Genomic DNA, 19,802 nt, shown 5'->3' with positions numbered 1-19,802 from the left:
GGAAGCTCAAGCTTCAGTCCATTTTGTTTATCACTCTTCTCATTTGTGTTTATGTATATATATTTTTTTGTTTGCTTTTTGCTCGTATTGCCAGGCAGTGGAAACACTGCACACAGTTTCCCCTGTATGGAAGATTGAAGAGTCCAATTATTATTTCTCTCTTTTTGTTGATTATTTGTATAAAGGAACTTTAAACTTCCCTTCTCTCAGTTTGCCAGTCTTTTACTTCCCCCCCACTTTCACCTATATTTTAAAGTGCCACAGTGATTCATTTTTCTACCTGTTACCCAGAGGTAACTGCAGTATTTGCTTCTTGTTTATCTCAAACAACATGCTGCCTGTCCTTTTTCTCCTTTTTATTTCCTTTGAGGGTACAGGTAAGCACATTTCTTCCATTTAATTTTAAAACAGAATCTAGAAAGTGGACTTCTAATGCTTTGTCATGAATAATTTTTGCCTCTTATTTTGTCTGCACTTATAGCCCAAAACCAGACTCTGAGTTCCCCGACAGCTCCAGTGACTCACAAAGGTAATACAGACTCTGAACTTTTGGAAGGATAGATCGAATCAAATGATTGAAATTAAGCTGGTGGCTCTGTGAACCTAAACATTGCTGTGTACTGCAGTATTTTGAGCTGTTCAATAACATGTTACACCCTTCTTATGATTTAACATTTGATAATTAAAACTAAACATTAAGTGGAACAGAGGATCTGAACTATCTTTGGCATTGAAGGTAATTAAACCTGACCCAAAATATTCGACAAGACAAACATTTTATGATGACAATGGAAAGTTATTAAAGATCATCCTGTTTTAGGCATGCATATCCAAACTAAATGAGCTGCTTAACAGTTTTTCACATATTCAAATATAAACAACAAAGGGAAAACCCAGGAGGATCACCTAAGTTACTGGAATAAATCCTATGTGATCGTGTGCAGTTGACTTGCCATTCATTTTACCAGATATTACTGACATATTTTACTGAGTTTGGTCAACAGCAATGCTTTACAAATGGCACCACATTAAAAGCTAGAAGATCACTAAAGCAGTTAGGACTTCGTCTTCATCACCATGGCTTGCTTTACCTCTTATGAAGAAGAAGAGTTTTTGAATATTTCACTGGGGGGGAAAAAACTGTACAGTGGCACAAAAAGGAAAAAAAAACCATTCAAGTTCAATGACTTCATTCTCTGAATGAGTAAACCGAGTGACCAACAGACCAACACTGCTATTTCTAGAACTACATCGCTTTTGTGGTCAGCAAATAGTTTATATGTACGCATTCAGCATGCAACATCTATGTCCTGCTTAAAAATCTGATTGGTTACAGCTTTACCTCAACTTCCTGTTATTTCTGCACTCTCCTTCACAGAAACATTTCCTCCTCTATGGGTGGTGGCCACGCCGGACTACCCGGTTGCAGCAGGACAAAAAGTAAGCCTGTACTGCAGCAGTTCCATAATATCAGTGACTGGGACTTGGTCATGGGTACGCCTGCGAAATCAGACCTGGGAAAAAGAGGGAAACAGTAGGGAACTGATCCTGACCAAGCCAGAGCAAAGTGGGGAGTACCGCTGCTGTTCTTCAGTTGTCAACTGCGCAAACCAAACCCACACAGTTTACATCATTTCAACACAAACCACAGGTTGGTTATGTGTTTGTTCACACCCTAAACTTACTAAAATAAGGATGATCGAATCTGCTTATTTAAAAAATAAAAAATAAATATTAGAATTGCATAAATAGGACATAAATATATATTTATGTAGATAAATAAATGAAGAAAAAATAATAATTTGAATGGTACATTTAATTAAATACTCGACAATTTATTAATGTTAATAAATTTTAGGTGTATTTACTTGTGTTTTGAGCAATTTATATTTATTCCATAAAAACCTGGAAAAAATCTTTAAGGCTTTCACTTTTAAACTGAAATAGCGAACTGTAAAATGATTATCATACAATGGATAGCAATCATGACTGACTGGATTCATTAATCTTTTATTTATGCTGTGTGCATCATCTGGCTGTGAAGTTGCAAGTCTTAATGTCTCTTTTCTCTTTCCTCAACTCCCAACAGTGGGAGAGAATTTAGGAATAACAGCCTTCGTCTTTTCTCTTCTGATCTTGATCATCATCATCGCTGCTGTTATTTTTTTCTGGCTGGGCTTCCAAAGGACCAGTGGAACAGTGACCACCTCCAGCACTCCAGCAGTTAAAGGTATCTCTGAGCTCTTCTTGTATAGAGGGCTACAAGTATGGAGGGCAATGAGTGCCATAATCAGTATGAATTAAAATGTTTTGTGACTCTTTTTTTTCCTTTTTCTTTAAGATGTTCCTGGACCTGAAATCACACCAACGTAAGTCTTGAGAGAAGAATCATGCACACTTCAGTCATGCACTTTAACTCTTGCTACAAGCTATTCACAGATAATATTTCTGTTTACACTAGGGGAGATCTTCCACAGCCTGACACAGACGTGTACATAAACTACACTAGCCAAGGCTACGCCGACGTGGAACCCGCCAATGTGACCTGGGAGGGTGTGTACTCAAGTCTCTCGTGAAAGGAGATCGAGACATGCAGTGGAAAGTGGACTGATTAAAACAAGCCTGTTTTTTTTAACTCTATCTCTGGGTTAGTTATATGAAAATTGCCAGTGAGTTTACTTCCTGACTTATCAGATTTTATCTGTTGCGCAGAAGCTATCACACCATAAATGTGGTTAAAACCCAGAGAAGCTGAGTGCATCTACGCAGGCAATAGCGTTTGTACGTTTATATATTAACTGGAAGCTTCTTGTTTTTCTTCTCCTTTTAATCGTGACATTGCAAAACTGAAAAACATACAAAAGATTTTCAAATTTTAGGGAGTATTTTTGTTTTTGTTGTTTTCCACAATATATAATAACAAAAAGGTTCAAGTTAATAGAAAATACAAAATTTGCGACAACAAAAAGTCTCACATTAGAAACAATTCATTTCCACAGATACACATTAAATACACATACGTACGCTACTTCTGTCTGTTTCAGTGAATTATAAGATTTCAACACAAGACATAAATGAAGTGTCCCAACACTGAACACCAGAGAGGAAACGTACCCCAGGCATTACTGCTTTTGTTCCTTGGTGTCACAATACCTGATTTAACTTGCCTGATGAAAAAAAATTAAAGTTGTTCTCAGAGAGGACAGACAGTGCGATTACAACACATGTTGCTGACATAACATCAGACGTGTAGAGATAAGGTGTACCCACACATGTATGTTATTCTGTCATTTTCTCCTGCTTTTGTGTCCTAATGTTGTGTCAAACACCGCCACAGGATTTCTGTGAGAAGATGTCTTGTGTCATCATCGAGTGATGCTATTGTTCTTTAAAGATACATAAAGTTTTGGCTGCTTGCAAAACTTCTGCTTTTCGGTTTGTTCTTCACACAGGAAGTGCAGAAATTCTGGGGCAACTCAGAAGGCGACGTGTTCGAGATCACATGAAGTTAAACAGTTTATTGTCCCAGATGTGCATGCCTCAACGCCTTATTGTATGTAATCTTCGCCATCAGCATGAGAGAGTCACATGAGTTTGATAGTCAGATTTTAGACATGTATTGAACTTGTATGAATCACTCATCTCTGGTCAGCTAGTGCTCGCTTGGGAGTCTCTGACTTGGAATCCTGCTATCCATGGAAATCTGTGTGGTGGCCATTTGAGAGCATCCCTCTCCCTTTGCTAATTTTTTAATGTGGGCTGTGATGAACCTTCTAAACTTCCCTGTGGCAAAATAATAAACTACAGGATCCAAAATGCAGTTGAGGCCCATAAGAACCAGTGTGATCTGATGAGCGTCGTTCAGCAACTGACGAGTGGTCTTGCTGTACTTCACGTGGCCGAAGCCGTCTTCGATCTCCAGCACTGCCAGAGCCCAGGGGCCTTGAACTATATGGTGTGGCAGGAAACACAGGACAAACACTCCTACCACTGCCCACAACATCTGGAGAGCCCTCCGTTTCACCCCTCTGGGCCTTTTTAAAGTCGAGGATGCAGTGGACTTTTTAGAAAGAGCTGCTGAGGACCGAATTTCTGATTCTGGAGGCCTTTGAGAAATTAACACTCGAGCAATAAGGATATTGCATATCACAACGAGCAAAAAGATACCAAAGAACAATCCAATTATTAAAAAATGAGTGACAGCCACTTTTTTCTTCTCATAATTAGTTTCACCCTGGTATCCCTCAAAGCAGCGAAGGATCTTCGTGTTGTTTTTAAAGTGCTCGTTGGTCCCTGGACTCACCAGATAAGGGACAGACATCGCCAGAACAAATGCCCAGATAAAAACACAGACGATGATTCCACGAATTCTGTGGTCCGAAGAGGCTGCGTCTAGAGGCCGAGTCACCGCCCAGTATCTGTTGATGCTGATGGCTGAAAGGAAGAGGATGGTGCCGTAAGTGTTGATGAAAAAGAAGGTGCCTGTCACCCGGCACATGACGTCTCCATAAACCCAGTCTCCCTCACGGATATAGTAATCAATCCAAAAGGGAAGAGCACACACAAACAGAAGATCAGCGATGGTCAAGTTGGTCATGTAGATACGGATTTCTCCCATGGCCTTGGCTTGACGAAGGCAGCGCAGGACAAACAGTACGTAGAGGTTAGAGATGAAGCCCAGGATGAAGAAGATGATGTAGAAAACCGGGATGAACACATAACGAAACTGAGAGTCCAGGAAAGTGGATTCATCGGTATTCCCTATAGTTTCATTCATCTTTGCCTGTGGGAGACAACATATATTATCATCAGTACAATGGTTTACTCAGACTTTTGATGCAGATGACAAAGGTAGGGTATATTAGAAAGTAGAATCTTTGAGAACAACTACTTTTTGTGATATTTCAATTTCAGTATAGAGAAAAAACAAAAAAAGTAAATGAGTAAGAAAGATTTAAAATAAAGAAAGAGGGCACTTTCCTTGCTGCAAGGACTAAGTTATCTATCACCTTTTATTGGCACAAATGTATTTACCAGATAAATAATTAGCCATTCCATACATTTATTGTATTAATTAATTTCTTGTTATCTGAGCACATCTTCTGAAATTGTCAGGTAATTTTAAACAGTCTGAGAAGTCTTAACATTTCTATGTGCTATGAATCATATGTCCCAAATTGATGTAATGGCACAGAAGCATGATAAGTTTTAAACTGGAGACCATCTTGCCAGGAAACAACAGAAGCATGAAATCACTGAGTTGCTGGACCGCACCCATATTTGAACATACGCTTCATGTGAAGTTTTGTGGCCGTGTTTTGCACAGCTGTAGTTTTATCATAGTAATATAATCTGTCTCCAAACAAATACCTCAACACTCTGTATAAAAGGGCCTGTTGGGACTTTATCTGCCATAGACTTCTTATTACTCATCTAAGATCTAACTCTCAGTCAAAGTCTTTATAGGTAGAGTCATTAATCGGCATCTTGCAGTAACACTATACATCATGAAGCCTTTAAAAACTCAGTTGCAGACCACGAGGGAAAGATTGAGGTTGGATTTGTGACTGTTTTATGTTCATTTTATCTTTGGTTTTGCCACTAAGACTAAAATGGTTATAGAACTTGAAGCTGCTGATAGTGATCACTCTGGCATGACTTGAATTCATTCAAAGACAAGCATCAGAATTAAAACTGAAAGTAGTGCAAAAGGTCAAAGATTGAAAAAAGATGTGGTTCTCAGACTTTAATCTGCTGTAAAGGAGCTGACACTGATTGGAGGTGCAAACTCTAAACACCTAAAGATGTTCGAGGAGAATCTGTCACTGAACAATGGGATTTCACTCGGTGGGGCGAATGTGTGAACAACAAATTACAGACAACAAGCTTGACACCCACTTACAATAAAGAACAGTAGTCCAACAGTAAATGAGCTGTGACGCTGTTTGATAAATTGACACACCCTTGTTACTGGGAAATAACTGACACTGCTAAATACTATCAGCTTGTGAACAAATTTAACTGAGTACCATTTTTACAGCACTTTTTTCTGAATAAGTGCCATAGGTGTTTATTTTATAACCTGTTTGGATCTGTCTTATGCAGATCTGTTCAGAGAAACCTGTTTAATGGTTTCCTCTGAACAACCAATAACCTCATAACCAGTCAAGGAGTGTGAAATACAAACATTTCCTTTTGTCAACTATTAATCATCAATTTAATATTGATTTAATTAATCACAGCATTGTAAAGACTGTGGACCCCCCCCCCCCCCCCCCCAAAAAAAAATAAATAAATAAAAGTAAATAAATAAATAAATCCATTTATAGATTTGAGTAGAGCAGCAGTTAATTCACAAACAAATTTTTTCCAAGCAAAATAAAAACTGAACGATTTGTGAAAATAAGGATGCTTTTACCTTTGCTGTCTTCTCTTCTTGACTAAAACATATTATTAGACCGATGATTAATATCCTCACTCACTTTGTCACGTAAAACGAGAAATAACAAGGAAAACTGTACACTTACACAACTGCTTCTTCTGTTTTCAGTCTCCTGATGCGCGTAAACACTTTGAATGGATTTACAGCTTCAGTTCAGCAACAGTGCGACTTCTCTGAGAGAGAGGGGGTTTGTGCGTCTTGTGAGCGTGTGAGTGGGAGTGTTCTCTCTGGGCAGAGCGGAGGAGGTGTCGTTTCAGTCTTCTTAGGAAAGACCCGAGTTGCGCAATACAAGGAACATTAAGCTATACGATTTCACGATTCCCGTGAAAAGGAATAGGAACCCCCGCTTTAATGCAACGCTGGAGTTTTAACATTTTTTTCCATAGAAACATCACGTGTGCGATATGAGTAAAGGAATCAGGAAACTATGTCCTAGGGGCTAATTAAAATCAGCAGAGAAAGAAAAGATTTTTCTGAGTTATAGAAATGAACTGCAGAGGAATTTCGTCATGACTGCGACATGCTGATGAGACATGAAGTGATATACAGTTATTATGTTATTATAAGTCTGCGTATGAAAACTTATATTTTACTCATGTATCCGTTCAAACAATGCAACAATTCCAATTTCAAGAATCACGAACTGGGAAGTCGCGTAGGCTGATGCTGCATTCAATGGATAGTTTATCTTGTTGTGGTTTTTAAATGCTTTAAATGTGCCCCCAATCTGATGTGAACAAGTGAGCAGACAAAAGAAGTTGCCTTTTTGTGTATTTATTTAGAATATTAAAAATGCAAAGTGAACTGATAATACTAGAATCTTGTTCCACATTTTCAACACACACTAGATTCCTCCATCTACATCCATCCATTTTGTCTTGAACATTTTGTACATAGCTACTAACGTTTTTCAATTAGTTTGGGTCGCAAAATGTGGTTGAAACATTATTTATTTTGTTAAAAAGGTTTTGCATTTGCTTTCATTTATCAAAATCACTGGCATCCCCAAACGTGGACATGAGATGTCCTTCAGCAGTGTTCAGTGTGAAAACCACAGCAAGACTAGACCTGTCCAGTAGTTTTGGTGCCTAAGCATGTCCCACCAGCTAGTGTGAAACAACGAAATACTGAGTGGAAGCCTGATTTCTCCATGTTTAGTTCAGCATCACTTTACTAAGAATAGTTATTCCCCTGCAAATCCTGTGAATGTCTTTTTTTGGTGGTGTTTGAGAAATTTGCAGCCTTCTCCTCTATTTGGCATTGTTTCTTTTACGAATTTCTTTAGAAAAGAGAATCTAATAGTTCTCACATTCACAGCCACAAGCCTCACTCTGCTGTACAAGGGCAAACAATGTTATACACTGGTGATTGTGATTGTTTCGTACTCAGAGTGCTCAGAGCTGGAAATATCAAAGTTCAAATACTGTTAGTAGAATTTTAGTAGAATTTTCAGGTATCAATATTGTACTTGAGTATTTATTTTTCTGACAGTTTTTTATATTTATTCCCCACATTTTACCACAAATATCTGTATTTTCTACTCCTTACATCTTCAAAATAGGCTCATTACATAAGTTTAACACGTTTGAGGAAAGTTTTTATTTAACAGAATGATACAGACACAACAGTGCAATATAATGTGCAAAAGACTGAGTATTGTGCAAAAAGTAACTAGTTGTATGAATGTGTGTGTGTATAAGATTCTGCAGATGAGTGCTTGGTAGTGACGTGTATGAAGGTATGCGTGTGTTTTTGTCATTCCCGTCACTGAGTGTTCAGCAGTCTGACGGCCTGGGGGAAGAAGCTGTTTCACAGTCTGGCAGTGAGGGCGCGAATACTCCGGTACCTCTTGCCAGAAGCCAGCAGGGTGAAGAGTGTGTGAGAGGGGTGTGTGGGATCCTCCACAATGCTGATGGCTTTGCGGATGCAGCGAGTCTGATAGGTGTCTGTGATGGCTTCAATAATCTTCTCCGCTGATCTCACCATTTGTTGTGGGGTATTGTGGTTTGATACGCTGCAGTTACCATATCAGACAGTTATGCAGCTGCTTAGAATGCTCTCGATAGTCGCTTTGTAGAAGGGGGTGAGAATGGGTAGTGGGAGATGGGCTTTTCTCAGCTTCCGCAGGAAGTAGAGACGCTGTTGGGCCTTCATTTACCATTACCATTCTTAATTATGCAGCTGGTGCTGAGGGACCGGGAGAGGTTCTCCGCCAAGTGAACATCAAGGAATTTGGTGCTCTTGACGACTTCCACAGAGGATCCATTGATGTTAAGTGGACAGTGATCTCTCCATTCTCTCCTGAAGCCAACAACCATCTATTTTGTTTTGTCCATGTTCAGAGACAGGTTGTTGACTCTACACAGGGGCGATCGTGGCTCAAGAGTTGGGAGTTCGCCTTGTAATCGGAAGGTTGCTGGTTCAAGCCCCAGCTTGGACAGTCTCGATCGTTGTGTCCTTGGGCAAGACACTTCACCCGTTGCCTACTGGTGGTGGTCAGAGGGCCCGGTGGCGCCAGTGTCCGGCAGCCTCGCCTCTGTCAGTGCGCCCCAGGGCAGCTGTGGCTACAATGTAGCTTGCCATCACCAGTGTGTGAATGTGTGTGTGAATGGGTGGATGACTGGATATGTAAAGCGCTTTGGGGTCCTTAGGGACTAGTAAAGCGCTATATAAATACAGGCCATTTACCATTTACAGGTCCGTTAGCTGTTGCACCTCCTCTCTGTATGCTGACTCATCGTCCTTACTGATGAGACCCACCACAGTCGTGTCATCGGCGAACTTGATAATGTGGTTTTAACTGTGCATTGCTGCGCAGTCGTGAGTCAGCAGAGTGAACAGCAGTAGGCTGAGCACACAGCCCTGAGGGGCTCCAGTGCTCAGTGTGGTGGTGTTGGAGATGCTGTTACCGATCTGGGCTCTCTGAGGTTTCTCTGTCAGAAAGTCCAGGATACAGTTTCACAGGGAGGTGTTCAAGCCCAGCAAGCTCAGTTTTCCAATCAGGTGCTGAGGAATGATTGTGCTGAATGCTGAACTGAAGTCTATGAATAGCATTCGTATATATGTGTCTTTATTGTCCAGGTGGGTGACAGCAAGATGTAGGGTGGTGGCGATGGCATCATCTGTTGACTGGTTTGGGCGATATGCAAACTGCTGTGGGTCCAGCGTGGGTGGCAACCTGGTCTTAATGTGAGTCATGACGAGCCTCTCAAAGCACTACATCATGATGGGAATCAGAAAAATAAGACGGCAGTCATTGAGGCAGGACACTGGGGACTTCTTTGGCATAGGAAAGAGGGTGGTGGCCTTGAAGCAAGTTGGGACAGCAGCAGTGCTCAATGAAGCTCTCACCCAGGGATGTTATCTGGACCAGCAGCTTTCTGAGAGTTAACTCTGCAAAGAGACACAGAACCTGACACACCAACACGCCATTCTGAGTGTCAAACTGTTCATAGAAGTTGTTCAGTGCATCTGGTAGGGAGGCGTCACCCTCGTAGGCAGTTGTTGTCTTCCTGTAGTTGGTGATGGCCTTGATGCTGTGCCACATGATGGAGTTACAGTCATGTAAACAGCGCTGTAAAATGGGCCTGCCGGCGGGTCCATGGTAAATGAAGAGTTAAACGGACAATTAAAACACATTTGCATGTATATACATATTAGCCACCTAGCTTAATCGTTTCTGGCTATTAAGGACCCTGGAATGTACTTCATAAATTTATCCGTAAGTTTGATCGTGCTACTTCTATAGCTAGCTAGCTCTACAGAAGAGGAGCAGGAATAAAGGGAGTATAGCTTTTTAAGTAGGAGCCCATTTTAGATGCAATGTTTCTTGAGATTAACAAATAAGAGCAAACACACAAACTGGTTCAATGCAGTTAATCTCCTAGTTTGTCTGATAGCTAAAAGTAGAGCTGCTGTAATTCAAAGTGAGAAAAGAGTGAGCAATAACCTCACTCAAAGATGGAGAGAGATGTAAGTCAGGAGAGGAAGAAGAGAGGTTATATTTAAAAGTAAGGACTGCTCAGTAGCATTTGATAAACTGGAAATTTAAAGCTGTGTTTTGTAAAACAAACTGAGGTATGCTAAATTTGTGTTGTTCAACAGTTGCATGAAAATACAAGGCAGTGTTGTGAAGGATAAACAGGTTAGTTTGCTGTTCTGTGGTGAATATGCAATGATGCATTGTGTTTTGTGACTGTTGCACAGCCATGGTCAGAGTTGATTAACAGATATCTCCCTGTTGATGTTGTACTTGTATCATCAAAATAATGTTGCTCCAGGATCAACACTGAAACTGACCAATCAAGTTGTTGTGATGTAATAGGGGGAAAAAGGACAAAATGCTCTTGTTTCTGAAACAAATGGTAAGCATCTAAAGTGTTTTCTTTATATACTTACGCAATATAACAAACATATTGTGATTCTTTCCCCCATGCTGAGCCACTGCAACCAATCTTAGAGTTGCCAAACTTTGCGTAGATATAGATGTAACACTGTCTGTGAGGCCGGATTTAAGAAATAAGTGCTTAAAATTAACATTTTTAGAACGTGTTTAGCACCATCTTGTGCTAGTACAGAACATCACATCACCAAGTGAAGGTTGGTTGAGGTTACTGAACTTACATAAACTTTGCTAACTAGTGATAGAACCAATAACTCAGTGGAAAACAAGGGGACTAAAACGAACAAGCACTCTGTACCGGCCCTGACTCCATTAGTTTTACGTTAAGAAACTGAGGATATACTGTCTCTTACTAAGTCTCTTACTTTCTTTCAAGATAAAGCAGGTCTTTAATTTGCCCAAATTAAAACCAGAGTCGCTTTAAGTTTCTGGGATGGGTTTTTTTTTGGCTGTTTTTTTTTTAATCTTCTGCATCATACATTTCATTAATGTCTGTGATTAATTTACAAGCTGCCAGGCATCTAATTTCACACGTTTCTGTCTCATCAGTGAGTCATAATTGAAGCTATTAGTCATAATGATGACAGTTAATCAGCTAGTTTAAATAAAGATCCGATTGATGTTTTGTTTGATTTCATTAGCATATTTTCATCACTCCAAATATAACACATCAAAGATGTCCACAGGCATTTTGTGGGACAGTTTTTGTTTCTTTGCCTTCATTTAATGTTGACAAAACATAAAAATGATATAGCAACATATACAAATTCACCCTGTACCTGTACATCTTTTTTACTGAGAGAAGTTCAGGAGGCAATTTATCAGTTCACATTATTTTAGGTAACAATTTAGAGATTCAGGATGCACAACTGTGGAGCTCTCAGTGTCAGGACACAGAGAACTGGAGAACAATTCGTAATTCAAAGCACATATTAGACACATTGAAACAGAAAACATTTGTGGGGAGAGGCCCTGGTTTAGACTTAGCGCTCCCTGATTTGTTCTCCTCGTAGTCCTTCCTCATGGCAATGGTCTTTGACCTCCAGTCAGGGATCCTGTCCTGTGTGACTCCTCCCTACTCTACAGTTGTTATTGTTACTGTAGTTTCATTTCCATGCAGTTGTCAGCTTTACCAACAACTATCATCACTACTGGAACAGGATGTTATCATACACCCACACACGGCTTGTAAGCGTTTAACAGTTTCACTTTCAACACTTCACACTCCTGTGTCTTAGTCAACCCTTCACACTGTGAGGGTAATGCTTTATCCTTCTAACAAGGAGTGTTTCCACAGGTTACCACAAGCATTCAGTTCCATCAAGTAACTCTTTTACACGGGTTGGGAACTCCAGGCCTCAAGGTCCGGTGTCCTGCAGGTTTTAGATATCACCCTGGGTCAACACACCTGAATCAAATGATTAGTTCATTACCAGGCGTCTGCACAAGTTCTCCACCCCTCCTCTATTAAGTGAAGAAAAGGTTAACCCTCATTGTAGGCATTCAATCAGAATGGAAGAAATTAATAAAGGCCGAGGTCATCTGATCAAATTAGATTTCATGTTTTTATTTACAAAAACTTTCAGAGAGAACAACTTCCACAAGATGATGTGTCATAAATGACATATTTCTTGTATTTATATTAAAACCAGTTATTGGTACAGGTCCGTTAGAGGTATAGGTCAATATGTACAACACTGTGAAAAAGTCTTGAGCTACAGCTTGTTTCCTTATATTTTGAAAAAGAAGATGGACAAGGGCAGAGGTTAATTGAAGTATGTGCAAATATGCATGAAAATACAGTATAAAAGGCAAAACACGAGTGTCCATAATTCTAACAACAGCAAAAGTTAATATTTTACAATACCACAATTATTCTTTAATACACCTTAAATACTCTTTAAGTAATCTTCAGGAATAGTTTCCATGTTTCTTCAAAACTTTGGATGTTGACTCTCAGAATGATCCCACATCTTTACGGGATGTTAGTGCAGTTTGAAGATCACACTGCTTTCTTTACAGCCACTGAGATAAGTGAGCAATACTGCATTTAAACCACATGATGGAGGCAGAGACTAATAAAAGCACAGTAGGGGAGTCTTTCAAGAAGGCTCTATACAGTGGATTGTGAACTGCGTGAACCACCGCTCTGACTCACTGTAGATTTAAGCAGCACCAGCCTCCCTCTGTGGTAAATGGTTAACTCCACGTGTACAAGCACACAACACCATATATCCTCCTCTCCCTGATTCCAGAGTATAATTCCTAGAATAAGGCTAACAAGCCTCTCCAACCTTTAATGTGGACATGCTCTCCATTTCATCTCTGTCATGAAATGGAGAGAATCTTATCTGAGATGTGGTTTGGTTCAAAATCCTGGATCAGTGAGATTTTTGAAAATACTTTATAAAATAACCAATGAGTTCCTCCTACCATGTTGACTTTGGTCCTCCACCCCAGCCGTTGTGGGTTTCCTATGAGGCCTCTGATTTGCTACCAGAGTGCAAACAGGTGATGCAGGCTGGTTTAAGTGGTAGCTCCGAGTTTGGGTGAATGTGATTAATTTTGTAATGTGGGCCTTGATTTGTCCTCTAAACTTCCCTGTGGCAAAATAATAAACTACAGGATCCAAAATGCAGTTGAGGCCCATAAGAACCAGGGTGATCTGATGAGCGTCGCTCAGCAACTGACGAGTGGTCTCGCTGTACTTCACGTGGCCGAAGCCGTCTTCGATCTCCAGCACTGCCAGAGCCCAGGGGCCTTGAACTATGTGGTGTGGCAGGAAACACAGAACAAACACTCCCACCACTGCCAGCAACATCTGGAGAGCCCTCCGTTTCACCCCTGTGGGCCATTTAAATATGGATGTCACAGTGAGCTTTTTAGACTGTGTTCCTGAAGACTGACTTTCTGACTGAGGAGAATTTTTACAAACTAAAATTCGAGCAATAAGGACATTGCATATCACAATGAGTAAAAAGACAACAAAAAACAATCCAATTATTAGAAAATGAGTGACAGCCACTTTTTTCTTCTTGTCATTAGTTCCACCCTGGTATCCCTCAAAACAGCGACGTATGTCAGTGTTGTTTTTACGGTGCACGTTGATCCCTGGACTCACCAGAAAAGGAACAGAAATCATCAGAACAAACACCCAGATACAAATACAAACAATAATTCCACGAATTCTGCGGTTTGACGAGGCTGCGTCTAGAGGCCGAGTCACCGCCCAGCATCTGTTGATGCTGATGGCTGAAAGGAAGAGGATGGTGCCGTAGGTGTTGATGAAAAAGAAGGTGCCTGTCACCCGGCACATGACGTCTCCATAAACCCAGTCTCCCTCACGGATATAATAGTCAATCCAAAAGGGAAGAGCACACACAAACAGAAGATCAGCGATGGTCAAGTTGGTCATATAGATGTGAATTTCTCCCATGGCCTTGAATTGACGAAGGCAGCGCAGGACAAACAGCACATAGAGGTTAGAGATGAAGCCCAGGATGAAGAAGATGATGTAGAAAACCGGGATGAACACATAACGAAACTGAGAGTCCAGGAACGGACTCTCAGTGGAATTAATGGTTGTGGACTCCACACTACTCATCGTTGTCATAGTAACTGATTGAGTCATCCTTGTCTGTGGGAAACAAAATACATTACCATAAATACAGTGTCCTGTGACAGATGAGCAGAGTTTTGATGCAGATGACAAAGGTAAAGCGTACAATGGAGGGAAAAGCCTTTGAGAATAACTTATTTTTGTTGTCCTTCCATTGAAGGCAGGTATAATAAATAAAAGCAACAAATAAGTAAAAACAACAGTAAATGACTACAATAGGTTTAAAATAATGAAAGTAACAAGCAACAACATTTCTCCTGCTTCAAGGACTAAGTTGTGTATCAGTATTTATTTGTAAAAATGTATTTACCAGTCAAATATTGTGTCCCTTTCATCACCTTTTTAGCCATTAAATTAATTTAAGATGTATTAATGTATACACCAATCAGGCATAACATTATGCCACCTGCCTAATGTTGTGTTCCTCCCCCTTTTGCTTCTAAAACAGCCATGAACCATCCAGGCATGGAATCCACTAGACCCCCAGAGGTGTGTATCTGGCACCAAGACAGTAACAGATCTTTGAAGTCCTGGATGAAGTCATGGATCTGACTTGTTTGTCCTGGAGAACTCACAAGATGCATGACTGGATTGAGATCTGGTTAATTTTGAAGCCAAGCCAATACTTCAAACTTGTTGTTGTGCCTCTCAAACCACTGCTGAACCATTTTTGTGTTGTGGCAGGGCGCTTTATCCTGTGTTGGGATGGAATTATTTGAAGTGCCTCAGTTCTATGCTTTATATTAACTAAAATGCCATATAACCATATAGCGTGGTATTAAGTGGACACGGCCCTGAAAATAAAGGCAATAGACTACGTGTCCTTGGGGGGTAGAACGCTGTAGACTCTTGCTCACGCTTGGCTGGGAGAGAGTACATAACGGGGACCATCTTCTAGTGGAAAGTTACTGAGACACTGTTGTTCAGACTAGAGAGGGACCAGCAGGCACCTAGTTTTGAGAAAACAAAACTAGGTGTAGTTTAATGTAATTTAAACTACAGTAGCTCACCACTGTTTAGTCTTCTAGTTTCTAATTAGTTGCCTGTTGATTTATGTGTGTCAATGTGCTGCTGGGACTGCCCCAGTATATTTTGAGGTTGGAGGCTGAGCTATGAAAATCCCCAGGTACATGTAATAAAATTAATTGATTGTTTATTTTGAGAAAAATAAGAATGGGATATTACACTGTTTTATGATGCATTATACTACTGATTTATAAGAAATACTGTTTGTGTAGAATCATGACCTTATTTCTCTGATTAGGGAGAACAATACATACTGCACAGGAAGCCAAGGTTGTAACTTAGGCTCACTGAGAGGGAGAAAGAATGTGAATGCTTAGCTATAAGAATGTGAGAAACGGTCAGGCACTTTGAGATTTTGCCGATTTTTCTGTTTCTGTGAAAGGTCTACATGGTCTGCAACAATGTTTAGGTAGGTGGTGCGTGTCAAAGTAACATCCACATGAATAGCAGTACCCAGCAGAACATTGCATATCTAACCATTACACTGCTACCGCCAGCTTCTTCCAGTTCATCCTGGGATTCTTCAGGTAAAGATATAAACTTATCCAGCCATTCATGGGATGTAAAAGAAAATGTGACTAACCAGTCCAGGGCATCTTCTTCCATTGCTCAGTGGTCCAGCTCTGACACCTGTGCATTCAGAGGATACACAACAAATTGACACTTTTCTATTAGGACCAGCACTAACATAATTTAAACTACAGTAGCTCACCACTGTTTAGTCTTCTAGTTTCTAATTAGTTTTTATTTTTAATTCATTTTGACTTTTTGCTTTAAATTCACTCTATTTTCCATTAGTTTCTATAGTGGATTTTGGTTTTTACTGTTTTTAGTTATTATTGTATGGAGGGCATATGTCAGAGGAAGGTCTTAGGAAAAGTAGTACAAGTATCCAAGTGTTTCCTCTATATTTGTATTTTATTTTAGTTACTTTTCCGAGTTCAACAAAATGTTTCAGTTAGTTTACTTTTTTTTTTCAAAAGTTTTCAAAAGTGGTTTTTTTTTCACAGATAATTATAATAGGCTACTGACAGCTGTACACCCCATAAGAGCTGCATTTCTAACTCAGTTGAATAACCATAAAAGGTCATCACTTGTTTAAATCCTTACATTTGCCCATTTTTCCTGCTTCTAACACATCAACTTTGAGGACAAAATGATCATTCGCTCCTTCATGTATCACACCCACTACTTTGTGCCGTAAGGAACAGATAATCATGACAATGTCTGATCTGTGTATATTTCCACTATCTTCTCTCCTTCTCATCTGTTTTCACTTCTTTTATTTACTTTTTAATTTTTTTTCTGTTCTCCCTTCTTCCATTATCTTAAATAATGTAATAAAAGGCTAGTTGAGCAAATTTTCTGGAGACCATCCTGCAATTGGATTCTCGGGCCACACCTATATTCGAACAAAGGCTTTGTGAAGTGTTGTGTTTTATCATGTTTATGTAATCTGTCTCCAAACAAACATCTCAACACTCTTTATAAAAGAGACTGTCAAGACTGTTAGCACTAGGTATCTGCCATAGCCTTTTTATTACTGAATCAATTAACTCTCAGTCAAACACTATAGGTAGACACACAGACTCATTCATCTGCATCTTATAATAACACTATACATCATGAAGCCTCAGTTGTAGACCATGAGGGAAAGACTGGGGTTGGATTTCTGACTTGTTTATGTTCATTTTATTGCTTACGCTAAAGTGATTACAGAACTAGAGATCTCTCTCACGTGGCCTGAATTCAGTCAAAGATAAGCGTCAGAATTAAAACAGAAAGTAGTGCAAAAAGGGTCAAAGGTTGAACCAGGACGTGGTTCTCAGACTATGAACTGCTGTAAAACAGCTGACACTGAATCACAGTGCAAACTCTTACAACCTAAATACATACAAGGAGAATCTGTCACTGAACAAGCTTGAAACCCACTTACGATAAAGAACAACAGTCCAACAGTAAATAAGTAGATAATAATCTCTGTTTGTTGTTAGTTTTACTGTATTTTTTTCTGAATATGTGCCACACTGAAATTACTGTAATTGCTTTATCAATGGTTAGTTGATGTTACATGACCTGCTGTGATAATATATCCTCTGTGTCATTTTAAAAGAAAAATTACAGAAAGAACCGTACACTTACCGTCTGCTTCTTCTGTTGTTTAATGAATTTACAGCTGCAGTTCAGCAACAGCATGACTTCTCTGACAGAGAGGGAATTTATGCATCAGACTGTGTGAGTGGGAGTGTTCTCTCGGGGCAAGACGGAGGAGGTGTCGCTTCAGTCTTCTTAGGAAAGCCCCAAATGGTCCAAAGTACGTAACGTTCACCTCCACAGTTTCATACACCTGACAATAACAAGCACCAAGAAGAACAACAACAAAGAAATAATGTTACCAAGTAAAGAAATGAGCTGCTTACACAGGAAAACTGGCCCTTAAAAAGGAGAATGTCTGGCACATGCTGATACGAGACATAAAAATGTGGGGGTTATAGTTGTTAGTTTGTGTATGAAAAGTCACTGCCACTATTCACAGATCTTGGTTACATGTAATTTTCTTTAAAAAAAAAAATGCTGCAAAATGTGTTACCGATTATTTTAAATCACCCTAAAATAAAACAGGAACCAGAGTAGGAGCAGGCCCTGTGTCGCTGTGCCATCTTCTTCCATCATATACATAAGCATAAACTTACAGAAAGAAGGAGGAATATATTATTTAGAAATAGTGTAAAAACTTTACCGTGAACAGGTGTATCTGCCAAACACTGAGCTTCTCTTGTCTATCAGGCCGTCACCTGCCGAGGGAATTCCCGCAGATCAACGTCACCGTTAATTACGTCCATCCGAAAGCAAATTCGAAGATTGCGACTGACACCCCCGTGTACTCGCTCCAATCCCTCTGTCCCGAGGCCCCTAATGTTATTCTGTTGGACTTTAATTACTGTAATTTGAAGAAAACACTGGGCACTTTCTATAAATATGTCAATTCTCCTACACGCTTCTGGATCTTTGTTATGGTTCCATTAAAGGTGCGTATACATCTGTGGCAGGCCCCGCACTCAGATCCTCTGACCAAAACACGGTGCATCTCCTGCCTGTTTATAGGACTGTGCTACGGAGAGAGAAGGCGAGGAAACACCCCACAAAAGTATGATAACGACGTCTCTTTAGACCTGCAGGGCTGCTTTGCCTGCACTGACTGGTCGGTGTTTACAGAGTCATCCGAAAACATTAATGAACTGATCAACGTTATCTGCAGCTTTTGTAGAGATATGATTATTCCTTTAAAAGTTGTGCATAGTTTTCCCAAATAACAAACCATGGTCTTCGAGGCTGATTCATGAAAGGAAGACAGCTTTTATTGAAGGGAATATCTCTAAGGTAAAAAAAAAATTACAAAGGAGATATGAGTTTGTTTCTTGGTGTTATCAGTCGTTTTTAAATTTCAACACCTTGAAAACTAAGGACATGGTAATTGAATTCAGGAAGCCATCCCCTCATCGTGCAATGAATGGTGCAGCCATTGAACTGGTGGATAGCTATAAGTATTTGTGGGTTATTCTTGTTATTGCTCTGTCCTTTGAGTCACATTTTGCTGCTACATTGAAAAAAAATGTCCAACAACGACTGTATTTTTTTAAGGAGATTGAGAGTTTTTAATGTTTCATCTGCAATGATGACCCTTTTTTATGAAAGTTTTATTGATTTAATATTTTGTATCATTGCTTGGTACCGATATTTGTCTTTAGACCAGACTTGGTCTGGACTCCAGAGCACTGAGATTAAGCTAACTGGTAGCAAGAGCCACCTTTCAAACTGACTCAACAGTGGACATCTAGGCATGGTGTGAGTTGTGTGCGTCGCTAAAGAACTGTAAGATTGATTCCTGCCTGGAAAGGACAGTCTTGAGCCTTTTATGTCATTTAGGAAATCAGCTTATGTAGAAGACATCTGTACTTGTGAATAAGCGAGCAGTGAAAAGAAGTTCTCCATGTGTGCGTCTTAGAATATTAAAAATGAGAAGGAATCTGATAATACTAGAATATGAATCATGTCAGCATAAAAAATGTTAAAAGTGGGAAAGCACAAAGGATACAGAACATCTTCTCATTTGTCAACACCAACCACATTCCTCCATTCATTTTATCTTTCAGAATATTACTATACTTACTCAACTGGCCCTCAGTTATCATCATGTGCTTTCACTGTAGGCATTCAATCAGAATGCAAGGAATTAATAAAGGCAGAGATCCTCTGATCAAATTTGATTTCATGTTTTTATTTACAAAAACCCATATACATTTCAGAGGGAA

At 39.7% G+C, this 19,802-nt stretch overlaps 3 protein-coding genes across 5 annotated transcripts; 1 reads left to right on the top strand and 2 right to left on the bottom strand.

Moving 5' to 3' along the window:
* The first annotated feature begins 331 nt into the window (after window positions 1–331).
* LOC146646911 (uncharacterized) lies at window positions 332–2,847 on the top strand. Its single transcript, XM_085391322.1, has 6 exons — window positions 332–377; window positions 482–529; window positions 1,379–1,651; window positions 2,090–2,230; window positions 2,342–2,369; window positions 2,462–2,847. Exons 1-6 carry the CDS (start codon window positions 332–334, stop codon window positions 2,574–2,576), a joined length of 651 nt encoding a protein of 216 aa, XP_085247448.1. The 3' UTR covers window positions 2,577–2,847.
* Window positions 2,810–6,649, bottom strand: LOC146646910 (platelet-activating factor receptor-like). Its single transcript, XM_085391321.1, has 2 exons — window positions 6,528–6,649; window positions 2,810–4,783 (listed from the first exon to the last, which is right to left on the bottom strand). The coding sequence occupies exon 2, from the start codon at window positions 4,775–4,777 to the stop codon at window positions 3,653–3,655; it is 1,125 nt and encodes a 374-aa protein (XP_085247447.1). The 5' UTR covers window positions 4,778–4,783; window positions 6,528–6,649; the 3' UTR covers window positions 2,810–3,652.
* A 5,783-nt stretch (window positions 6,650–12,432) lies between these two features.
* On the bottom strand, window positions 12,433–18,562 carry LOC146646909 (platelet-activating factor receptor-like). Of its 3 annotated transcripts, XM_085391404.1 has the most exons (4): window positions 18,230–18,562; window positions 17,632–17,836; window positions 16,073–16,119; window positions 12,433–14,481 (listed from the first exon to the last, which is right to left on the bottom strand). In XM_085391404.1, exon 4 carries the CDS (start codon window positions 14,473–14,475, stop codon window positions 13,249–13,251), a length of 1,227 nt encoding a protein of 408 aa, XP_085247530.1. In that variant the 5' UTR covers window positions 14,476–14,481; window positions 16,073–16,119; window positions 17,632–17,836; window positions 18,230–18,562; the 3' UTR covers window positions 12,433–13,248. The 3 variants fall into 3 exon arrangements, with proteins under 3 accessions (XP_085247530.1, XP_085247533.1, XP_085247531.1); XM_085391407.1 differs by lacking the exon at window positions 16,073–16,119; XM_085391405.1 differs by lacking the exon at window positions 18,230–18,562 and having other exon boundaries at window positions 17,632–17,857.
* Between the last annotated feature and the right edge of the window lie 1,240 nt (window positions 18,563–19,802).

This window comes from Rhamphochromis longiceps, linkage group LG19 (assembly GCF_057381845.1).
Source record: "Rhamphochromis longiceps isolate RC_006_pf linkage group LG19, R_longiceps_female_GT1.1, whole genome shotgun sequence".
NCBI lineage: Eukaryota > Metazoa > Chordata > Actinopteri > Cichliformes > Cichlidae > Rhamphochromis > Rhamphochromis longiceps.
The sequence above is the reverse complement of the archived record's forward strand: the minus strand, read 5'-3'. Positions and strand labels throughout refer to the sequence as shown.